This window comes from Lolium rigidum, chromosome 7 (genome assembly GCF_022539505.1).
Source record: "Lolium rigidum isolate FL_2022 chromosome 7, APGP_CSIRO_Lrig_0.1, whole genome shotgun sequence".
Classification (NCBI taxonomy): Eukaryota; Viridiplantae; Streptophyta; class Magnoliopsida; order Poales; family Poaceae; genus Lolium; species Lolium rigidum.
The window spans coordinates 135,813,716-135,824,526 of NC_061514.1; the positions used below are offsets into that span (position 1 = coordinate 135,813,716).

The 10,811-nt window shown below is 45.0% G+C and overlaps 1 protein-coding gene across 1 annotated transcript; it reads left to right on the forward strand.

The window, feature by feature from the left end:
- The first annotated feature begins 9,669 nt into the window (after window positions 1-9,669).
- Window positions 9,670-10,140, forward strand: LOC124675508 (histone H2A-like). The gene has a single exon (XM_047211587.1). It carries the CDS (start codon window positions 9,670-9,672, stop codon window positions 10,138-10,140), a length of 471 nt encoding a protein of 156 aa, XP_047067543.1.
- The last annotated feature ends 671 nt before the right edge of the window (window positions 10,141-10,811 follow it).

Sequence of the window (10,811 nt, forward strand, 5' to 3'; positions counted from 1 at the left end):
CCAGAGGCCGTCCTACACACCCTCCCCTCGAGCCTATGCCGCTAGCCATTTCTGCTGAGATACCGGTGGTGGTGGTGGGGAATGGAAGATGTTGTGGAATAAAATGGTCGCCGCTGGCCTGCTTAAAATGTCCAGTGGCATTGGATGCGAGCGGGGAGGCCGAAACACCGGCACTGATGAAGGCAGGCATCAGGCGGTGCAGCCAGAGCACGAGCGCATGTGTCGTGCGGCGTGACCAGAGCATGAGCGCAGGCGTTGGGCGGTGTGGGCAGCTCTAGAGGCAGCTTACTTCCATTGATGGCTAGAGGAAGAAGTCCATTGGGCCGCTACCATGCGGGCCCTCGCTCCACGTTGGCGGACAAGGGAGGACACGCGCTCTATCAGCGTCGAGTCGGTTCCCCAAATTTGCTAGCCCAATGGGTCGCGGCGGACGGGTCGGTACGTTTGGGTCGCCCCGCTGGAGCATGCACAGCCGGTCCATCTGTCCGCGTGGACTATTTAGAATGCGCGAGGACCAGATGGGTGGCCCGCTGGAGATGCCCTTACAGAAGTCTGGAGCCACGAAGTTTAGAGGTTTTAAAGGGTACACTCTGGACCAAGCTGGACCAATTTTTGAGACCCTGTGCGAAACTTTAAAATAGATCCTACGTTGTTTTTAGAATACACCTTGAACGGTATGTCTCAATTTATAAAAGAAGTGCCAAGAGGCAAGTTACAATGTCGCGAAGTGGCTTAGATTTCTACCAACAAGAGTTGGGAACTCCTCGGCTCTAAACCTACTCTCCATCTTGCAACCCTTGAAGACTTGGCGGTTGGAAACCAAACACCTCCCAATGGAAGAGGCATGCCTTCTTCCAAACCCCGAACTCTGAATGAGTCATTTGATTGACCTTTCGAAAGTCCAGTATCTGACCGCTGAAGACAACATTGTTCATATGTTTCCATGGACACGAGAAGACGAGCGTGGTTCCCGTCCATAGGTCTCTTCTCTCCTTCTTTGGCACCAATCTACCGATCCACCAATGCAAGAGTGGGGTATCTGCCTCCAGCACCCACTCCGTTTGCACCAACGAGCCACAACGAGTCAATATGGATATCCACGATCCCTCTATTGATTATTGATCGGAGAGGTGTCTCGATCATATCTGCATACTCTCTAACACGTAGGGTCACACACTTAAGGTTCAATGTCGCTAGGATAGTAATGATAAATATTATGGTGAAAATTGAAGTTGTTCGGAGTTTCGAATGGGATCTAGGACATCATGAAGAGGTTTGGAATGGTCCGAGGAATAAGATTCATATAAGGGAAATTAATTTTAAGGTTTCGGAAAATCATGAGGAGGTTTGGAATGGTCCGAGAAATTATATGAATAAGATTCATATAAGATTGATGCATGTAAAATGCATACATGAACTTTGTAGTTTATTGACACATATTCCAATTGTGAGATAATTTGTTGATGGTTGCATATAAGTATTTGTTATCTTCTATGATGATATCTCGTATTGATATATGAGTGCACACATATGTTGGGGAATGCATGAGGTTGTCACTGTTGCATGATGATAGGAGGAGGGACAGCTGGAGCCTTACAGAAACCATGTCCCAATTCTTAGATTCGTGTTGTATTAATTCATGGTTAATCAACGGGGGTATAACACTATGTGGAACTTTAAACTTACAGCGCTGGTTGGACTTGATGTCTTAATACTTCCCTTGTTTGTTCTTAACTGGCCTTGGGATCAATCACTAGGGGTGCAATTGCTCATATCAATGGCTGCACCTGCACCTATTTATGGCTCCTCTCTAAAAGAAAACACTAAAAATACTATACTAAGCTTCACTAATTGTGACAACCACACAAATAAAATATAAATTTGGCGTGACACTTACTCCCTTGAGTTAATTAGTTTCTCTTACTCCAATTCATATCACTTGAATTATCTTGCATTAATTTTACTTATTGCATTTTAATTTCAGCACTCATAGTTTTATAGTAGAAACCTCTTCTCTCTCACACACACACACTATAGATCCTAGCTTTGCATAGAAGGTAGTATAAATGTGTTACATGGCTTTAGAGAATAGATAGTTAACTTTAGCTCCTCGTGGGTTCAACACTCAAATATTTATCGAATTGTACTATGGTGATCACCTTCACTTGCGGGTTATCACCACTACAACTTAAAAAGAGAGTAGACAAGTCAACCCATGAACCCGGTCCAATTTTAGTCATAAGAAACACCTTTCCAACACTTTTATCGTACTTTACATTTGTTGTAATATTTTAATCCGAAAATACAAAAGTACTTTCTTTACTTAAACACACACAAAACCCCCAAAAAATTATCCCTTTGCTGTTTTCATCTAGTTTACTTAGTTTATTTACCTTAATTTACTTTTATTTTATCTTTTATCTACAACTACTAATATAAAACCTTGTGCTTGACAACCACATGGTGGAGTTGGGGGCACGAGCCAAAACTTTTCTTTGCAGGATTGCTAGAAGAGGAAAAAGAGGAGATAAACCTAAGCCAATTCCCCGAGAGTTTCGATATAAACCCTCGAGTCACCCTTGTGGGTAAAACTATGCTTGCTACAGTACTCTGCGCTTGGAATCTCAACGAATTGATGATATACGCGAGCATCATCAAGACAAGTTTTCTGGCACCGCTGCCGGGGAATTTCAAGAGCATCTCATAGTGGTTGCATTGCGGTTGAAGTCCCACATCAACTGCAGGCAAGATTTCGGGCGCCGTTGCATTAAGGACGTCATCAACATCTTCATCAAGTTGAGGTGAGAACATCTTCTGGCATCATCATCACCAACTTTGTGCAAACATCCAAGCTTGCAGAGATTGCACCACTTTGATCTTTTCTTTATCTTTTAGATTTTGCAAAGTAATTTTCTTTGTCTTGTTTTAAACACATAAAAAATTGTATCAACCTTCAACTTGCAAGCATGAGTAGAAAAAGTAAGAAGTTAAAATTAGGAACACAAGCTTGCAACCATGTTTCTAATGCAATGAATTTTTAATGTTATATTAATCCCAAAGTAATGATCACACTCTACGCTACATGGTTTGCTTGTGGTAAATCGCTGGCTGCTGAATGGCACATTATAAATTTTGGTAGACTTTGTGGGACAATAAAAACTCCAAATCTAGATCCAGGAATATTGAGAGTTAAGTTATTTCCACACTCCTTGACAAGGACAACCAAATTATGGTATGAAAGTGCACCAAAAAAGATTTAAAATCATGGTTTAATATGAGGCCCTCATTTTTGGAAAGATTTGGGAATTGCATTCTTCATCACAAAAAATTTATACTTGATTTTAATTAACAAGAAAATGAAACCCTCACTCAAAATTGGGTGAGATTTAAAAAACTCACCTACAATATGGACATGGGTTAAGAGATTGGATTCTTATAAATATTTTTTACTATGGCCTTAATAATATATCTCTATGCGTTTCCTAGACGAGAATACGGAATACCTTTTATAAACAACAAACCTTATGAGGCATTTACTATAGTAGATGGAATATTAGTAGAAACCAATATTATCAAAAGCCTGCACAGAGTTAAAAATCTTGATTTATACATTAATTAAGAAATGAATAGTGATGGAAAAGTAGAGGGGGTCATTTTGAAATAATCTACTATGTTCCTAGGAAACAAAAAGTTTGGGAGACAAGAGGAAGAAGAAACTACTAATACTATCGAAGAAAAAGAGCCACTAATGGTAACAAATGATAAACAAATAGAAGAATTTAGAATGCTAAGTGAAGCAAGAGAGCCCCTACTTGATATTGATAAATTTAGCTTCCATGAAATCATTATTATTATAGAAAAAATTCTAATGACCTGTGATAGATCGTCTCAAATGCTTTTTTACTTTTTTCCAAACACTTCGCTCAAGGATTTGCTCCAGAATCTCATCATACTTGGATAAAACTGTTGAACCTGACGTTGTTTTTTAGAAAAAGTGTTCTTTGTGTATGTTTTCGTAGGAAACAAAATTGGAGAAAAATTCCATGGAAGTTTTTCACCAAAAGAAATGGGTTGGAGCTTGGAGTCACACGAGAGGAGCCACGAGGCCCAAACTAGGCCTAGTGGCGCGCCCACCGGCATAGGGCGCGCCACTAGAGCCCGTATGGACATCGAGAACCGCCTCGCCTCCTCCCTTCACATGTCGCCTTATATGCCCTAAAAACCTACCCTTCTAGAAGCACAGAGCTTTTCGCGAAACAGAGCACCGCCAAGATCACGATCTTCGTTTCGAGGGTCAGATTGATCCTGCTCTCCACCTCGAAGAGGGATTTCCAGGGCTTCTTCACGATCACCGCCATCAACATTATCACCAACAACCATGTCCTCACTTTCCATAATCATGAGTGAGTAGTTCTCTGTAGGCCTAAGAGGTGGATGGTGCTTGGATGCGATTGATCATGTAATCATACATATGTATCGAGATTTGAGGTGTTTGTGTTGAGGATATTTGATGAGTGCATTTTTAGCATGTTTTTACATCCTTATTTTATCAAATTATCATTGATACACATGTAAATGGGCCTGTCCATGGGTGTCCACCTACTGCCACCTGTGTCCGTTCAAGTTAATCAGTACGACGCTAAGTGTCCGTAAGATACGCTAGTTTTAAGTGGTGCCCAGTTTACACTCGCCACAACTCGGTTGGTGCACGCGCTCCTTAGCTGAACCGCTCGCGTTCCGTATGGAAGGAGCGATCAATGGCCAAAACCATCTCATCCTCCCTAGCTTGCTGCCGTCCTCGGCACCACAACGGGATCCCGCTCCCCATCATCATGCCGACCACGCCGACCTCGCCGGACGCGTGCGGTTGAGTATCCCCAAGGACCCCGCCGGCCGCCGGGAGCTTCCCACAGATCTGCTTCTCAGACGAGGTGAGCTTGGACGTGGTGGGAGAAGGAGAGCGGGGGGCCGGGAGGGAGGGGCGGCCAATCGAACGTTGGGAAGGAGCGGATGGAGAGCTGGCGGGCATTCGCCGGCCATGGCGCGGCGCCATCGAAGGGGAGCAGTCGAGCAGAGCCAGGGAGAAGTTTTAATCTAATGTCCAGGCGGCGGTAGCGAACTCCTAGCGGAAGCCCATCGTGTTTTTCCCCCTGACCGTGGGTGTTTGCTTAGAGGTTTTAATTGGGCTGGGCTGGCGGCGCCGTGGACGGCCCGTGACCACCTACAGCCATAATCATTGAGTAGTAGTAGGATTTTTGTATTTCACCACGCTATCGCGCCCTTTTATACTTGTCTACAAATGATCTTGAAATAGTAAGTCGATGATGAAATATCAATGAAAACTGTCATTTTGTGGCATTTTGACGTCATATAAATCAATTTTGGACTTCCAGTACGGGGACCTGTGCGAAAGGACAATGCGAGGGAAACTTCCAGTAGCTTTAACGGGCATCGGTACGGGCAAGGCCCGCCGCATACCGTCCGCCAGGACCACCCACCAGAAGCACCGCCTCGTCAAATACTTTCACCTCCCGCAGACGGATCAGAGACACACAACTCCGTGAAATAGAGAAACACCGCCCTAGATCAGATCTAAAGAAGAAACTTTGGAGAAGACAAGATCCGGGCTGCTAGGTGGATCCTCGGAGGACAAGGCCTCATCCCCTTCATCATCATCAACCGCTGCACCATCACCATCATCATTCTCCAACCATAGTTGTAATCTTGATTGATATTGTGGGTTTGTATTCGAATTTTTTCCATTCCTTTAATCCACTCCATAAGATTATGATGATGTTCTTGATTGTCTCCATGTGTGAGTAGTCCTATTAGTTCTTGGGGAAATGCAGAAACCCTAGCATGAATATGAGATGAATCTAAGATGATCTATGGTGTTAAATATTAATGTGTGTTAGTTCTCTCTCTTGATATTATGTGTTGTGCACCATGTAATATTTGCCTTATGGTCTCGAGAGGGAACTACCCTTTGAAATATGGTAAAGTGAACGGCGGGAAGTGACATTACCGTATCAGTGCTTTGACACATGAATAAGGGGGATAAGAGGGATTCACAAATCTCACATCGATAATCACAGGGTAAAATAACCCCTTAATAGCAATAGTCAATATGTGGCTTGCAGAAGGCTAGCTGTTGTGGTTATTTAGAGATGCGATGACCGATGGCTTTCTAGACGCATCTTATTATGGATCTCTTCACACATAATATGGTTAAAAACATACTTTATCTTGATTAAGATGAATCCTAGTGCTAGAGGTGGATCCAATAATCTCCGAGAACACTTTGTCTTATTAAGTTTCAACCCATTTTATATAACGTTTTTACTGTTTTATTTACTTTATATTCAACCATTTACAACACCACCTTTAAACATTTTGAGATTAGAAAACAATTTACAAGTAATCTTTAGTAGAAAGTAGCAAGGGGCATTAAGACCCTACAGTAGCTCTGATACGTCTCCAACGTATCTATAATTTCTTATGTTCCATGCTAGTTTTATGACAATACCTATATGTTTTATTCACACTTTATAATGTTTTTATGCATTTTCTGGGACTAACCTATTAACAAGATGCCACAGTGTCAGTTCCTGTTTTCTGCTGTTTTGATTTCAGAAAAGTTAGTTTACAAATATTCTCGGAATTGGACGAAACAAAAGCCCACGGCCCTATTTTCCACGAAGTGTTCCAGAAGATCGAAGAAGAGTCAGAGAAGGCCAGCAGGGGGCCCACACCATAGGGCGGCGCGGCAGTGGGCCCCCCCCGCGCCGACATGTGGGGAGGGAGCCCCCTGGCTCCCCCGACGCTGCCCCTTCGCCTATTTATTCCTTCGTATCCGAAAACCCTAGTACCGAGAGCCAAAATACGAGAAAAGTTCCAGAGACGCCGCCGCCGTCAACCCCATCTCGGGGGTTCAGAAGATCTCCTCCGACACCCTGCCGGAGAGGGGAATCACCACCGGAGGGCTCTACATCACCATGCCCGCCTCCGGACTGATGCGTGAGTAGTTCATCCTTGGACTATGGGTCCATAGCAGTAGCTAGATGGTTGTCTTCTCCTATTATGCCATCATGTTTAGATCTTGTGAGCTGCCTATCATGATCAAGATCATCTATTTGTAATGCTACATGTTGTGTTTGTTGGGATCCGATGAATATGGAATACTATGTCAAGTTGATTATTGATCTATCATATATGTTATTTATGATCTTGCATGCTCTCCGTTGCTAGTAGAGGCTCTGGCCAAGTTGATACTTGTAACTCCAAGAGGGGGTATTTATGCTAGATAGTGGGTTCATGCCTCCATTGAATCTGGGACAGTGACAGAAAATTCTAAGGTTGTGGATGTGATGTTGCCACTAGGGATAAAACATCAATGCTTTGTCTAAGGATATTTGTATTGTTTACATTACGCACAGTACTTAATGCAATTGTTTGTTGTTTGCAACTTAATACTTGAAGGGGTGCGGATGCTAACCCAAAGGTGGACTTTTTAGGCATGCTGGATGGCGGTCTATGTTCTTTGACGTAATGCCCTAAGTAAATCTCATAGTAGTCATCATGATATATATGTGCATTGTTATGCCCTCTCTATTTGTCAATTGCCCAGCTGTAATTTGTTTACCCAACATGTTATTTATCTTATTGGAGAGACACCACTAGTGAACTGTGGACCCGGGTCCATTCTTTTACATCTGAAATACAACCTACTGCAATCATTGTTCTCTTTTGTTTTCTGCAAGCAAACATAATTTTCCACACCATACGTTTAATCCTTTGTTTTCAGCAAGCCGGTGAGATTGAGAACCTCACTGTTAAGTTGGGGCAAAGTTGTTTGATTGTGCTGTGCAGGTTCCACGTTGGCACCGAAATCCCTGGTGTTGCGCCGCACTACACTCCTTCACCAACAACCTTCACGTGATCTTCATCTCCTACTGGTTCGATAACCTTGGTTTCTTACCGAGGGAAAACTCGCTGCTGTACTCATCATACCTTCCTCTTGGGGTTCCCAACGGACGTGTACTTTACCGTCACAAGCAAGCTCCTCGTGGTTCGATACTCTTATTTTGAAACTAGGTACAACTGATCTGTGTTCTTGCAGTTACCAAGCTATTTTATGGCGCCATTGCCGGGGAGCTCAGCGCTTTTGGTCTTTGGTCTTTGTTCTTAGTTTCTTATCTATTATTGTTTTTACTAAAGTTGTTTAATAGTTTCAGGTAATACCATGGCTGCTCTCGAGCTTATGAATAAGCTTGATGCAACTGAATACCTCGGGAGATTCAACCGAGGGTTCATTAAAGAATTCCCAAATGGGAGTGACGTGGAGCATGCTATTCAACCGCGCTTTATTGCTATCATGAAGGAGAATAATTTTGCAGGAGATGAACCCGATGAGGATCCTTATAGTCATTTACATTTTTTACTGAGTTGTGTTGGGCAATTAAATTGAGAAACTACACTGATGATGAACTAAAATTTAAATTGTTTAGTCAATCTCTAACCAACACTGCATTATCTTAAATATCTTAATGAATTTTTTTTGGGACCGCCGTATGGGGGATGCCGGTGTGGAACATCATTCCCAAATGGAGGATGGAGTGCTGACGCCTATTTGGAGGGCACCGGTGGAGATGCTCTCAGTGCTGATCATTAAGTTGTCATACCCAGGGGCGGACCTGCAGCCGGTGCTACCGGTGCTGTAGCACCGGTCCAGCTGATTTGCAAAAGGTAATACATATTACATTTCTGGTATAAAGTGCGAAACCTATAGAGGCAGCACCACTGCCAAATTCATACTCGCTTCACTAAACTGAGTTAGCACCTCTCTTCCACCAGTTCTAGCTCCGCCACTGGTCATACCAATGGTTAGGTTGCTCCTTCACATTACCTAGCTCGATAATTATATTTATTTTTTCCTGCTGAACATTGTTAAATTTGTTCTTTTAAAAAATTCAAGTCCATCGATCGCAAGAGCACCAGCGAAAAATTACATTTAATCAGGCGCATAAATCACCCCATTCCCACTAATCTAACATACTACGTAATAGGTCCCAAATCAGCACTCAATTTGATATCCGTATGAATATGACACAATTAGTACTGACAGTAGACAGCGTCCCGTCCATGTCTTTCATCTCGTATCCAACCAAAATCGAAAAGGTAATTCAACGTAACTATCTCCTACGTAGTATATTACTCCAGCCATTTAAACCTCACGCGTTGCCAAGTTTCCAAAAGTCATCGTGGTGAGTTTAATTTATTACTAATGCTACCGCATGTCGACCAAGCGAAATTGGGGGTGCGTCGAGGCCGAAACCGGCCTCTGCTGACGCTTTGCCACTCGCGGCGAAATTCACCCTGGGCGGGAGAACAGAGGCGCGAAATTTCCAGGCCCCAAAAATCCCCTCGCACCTGATTGGTCCAAACCTGAATCCCACGGATCGGTCTCACCGAAACCGCATCCCGTCCGTCCAGTCCCCTCCTGATCGTACCGCCCAGCGCCGCGCGCCCACGGATCGACGGGCCCACCAGTCGTGCTCCGCACCGTTTAAATACTTCCCAACTCCGCCGCATTCCTCCACGACAATCCTCCATCGGAATCTCGCACCATCTACTCTCATCTCCTCCTCGCCCCGAGTACCAGCAGCAGCCATGGACGTCGCAAGCACCGCGGCCGGAGCCAAGGGCAAGAAGGGAGCGGCGGGGCGGAAGGCCGGCGGCGGGCCGAGGAAGAAGTCTGTAACCCGGTCCGTCAAGGCGGGGCTCCAGTTCCCGGTCGGCCGCATCGGGCGGTACCTCAAGAAGGGCCGCTACGCGCAGCGCGTGGGCACGGGCGCGCCCGTCTACCTGGCCGCCGTCCTCGAGTACCTCGCCGCCGAGGTGCTGGAGCTCGCCGGGAACGCCGCCAAGGACAACAAGAAGAGCCGCATCATCCCGCGCCACCTGCTGCTCGCCATCCGCAACGACGAGGAGCTCGGCAAGCTGCTCGCCGGCGTCACCATCGCGCACGGCGGCGTGCTGCCCAAGATCAACCCCGTGCTCCTCCCCAAGAAGACGGCCGAGAAGGCCGCCAAGGAGCCCAAGTCCCCCAAGAAGACCGCCAAGTCGCCCAAGAAGGCCTAGAGCTACCCCTTCGGATCTGTTTCTTCATAGTATGCAAAGTGTTCGGCTAGTTGTGTAGCTGTACCCTGTTATGTCCTTCTTAAATATTAATGAAATGCTAGAAATTCCTTTGGATATGATATTGGGTTTGCCATCGTACTTTTGCATTGGTATTGAGTTTGCATCGATCCGTTGGGATTCTATGCTGGGTATGATTCGGCGAATCTCTGAATTTGCCCCAAATGTTGTCAGACAACATGTTTGGCGCGCACAGTTTCAGTAATTCCGGATCGGTAGATTGCTGCGATTCATGTTCCGCGTCTGTATCACTCAGCGTAGCCCACGATGTGTCCGACACTGCGCTGAATCGAGCAGACGCCACATCCACAACTATGGTTCGCGTGATCGAGGGGGGTGCGGTCCATCGGCTGAGCGCGTTAAGCACTTCTCACTCCCGGGCGTTGCTAACATGCTCCCTCCGGCGCGTTCCCATACATGCCTGAATTCTTAGGTGAATTGCTGCTTCTCTTGCGCCTCATTTGCTCGACGGAATGCCTGACAATAGAACTTCAGAGTAGAATGTTGCGGTATGTCCAGGCCCTTCCGATCTGTAATTTTGATGGAGCAACGAGTTGCTTATTAGACATTTTGTCCTGTGCTTTGGTTGACCTATCGATTTGGTCTGCAGATTT

Coding starts and splice junctions, on each gene's coding strand:
- LOC124675508 (XM_047211587.1), top strand. CDS start 9,670: ATGGACGTCGCAAGCACCGCGGCCGGAGCCAAGGGCAAGAAGGGAGCG.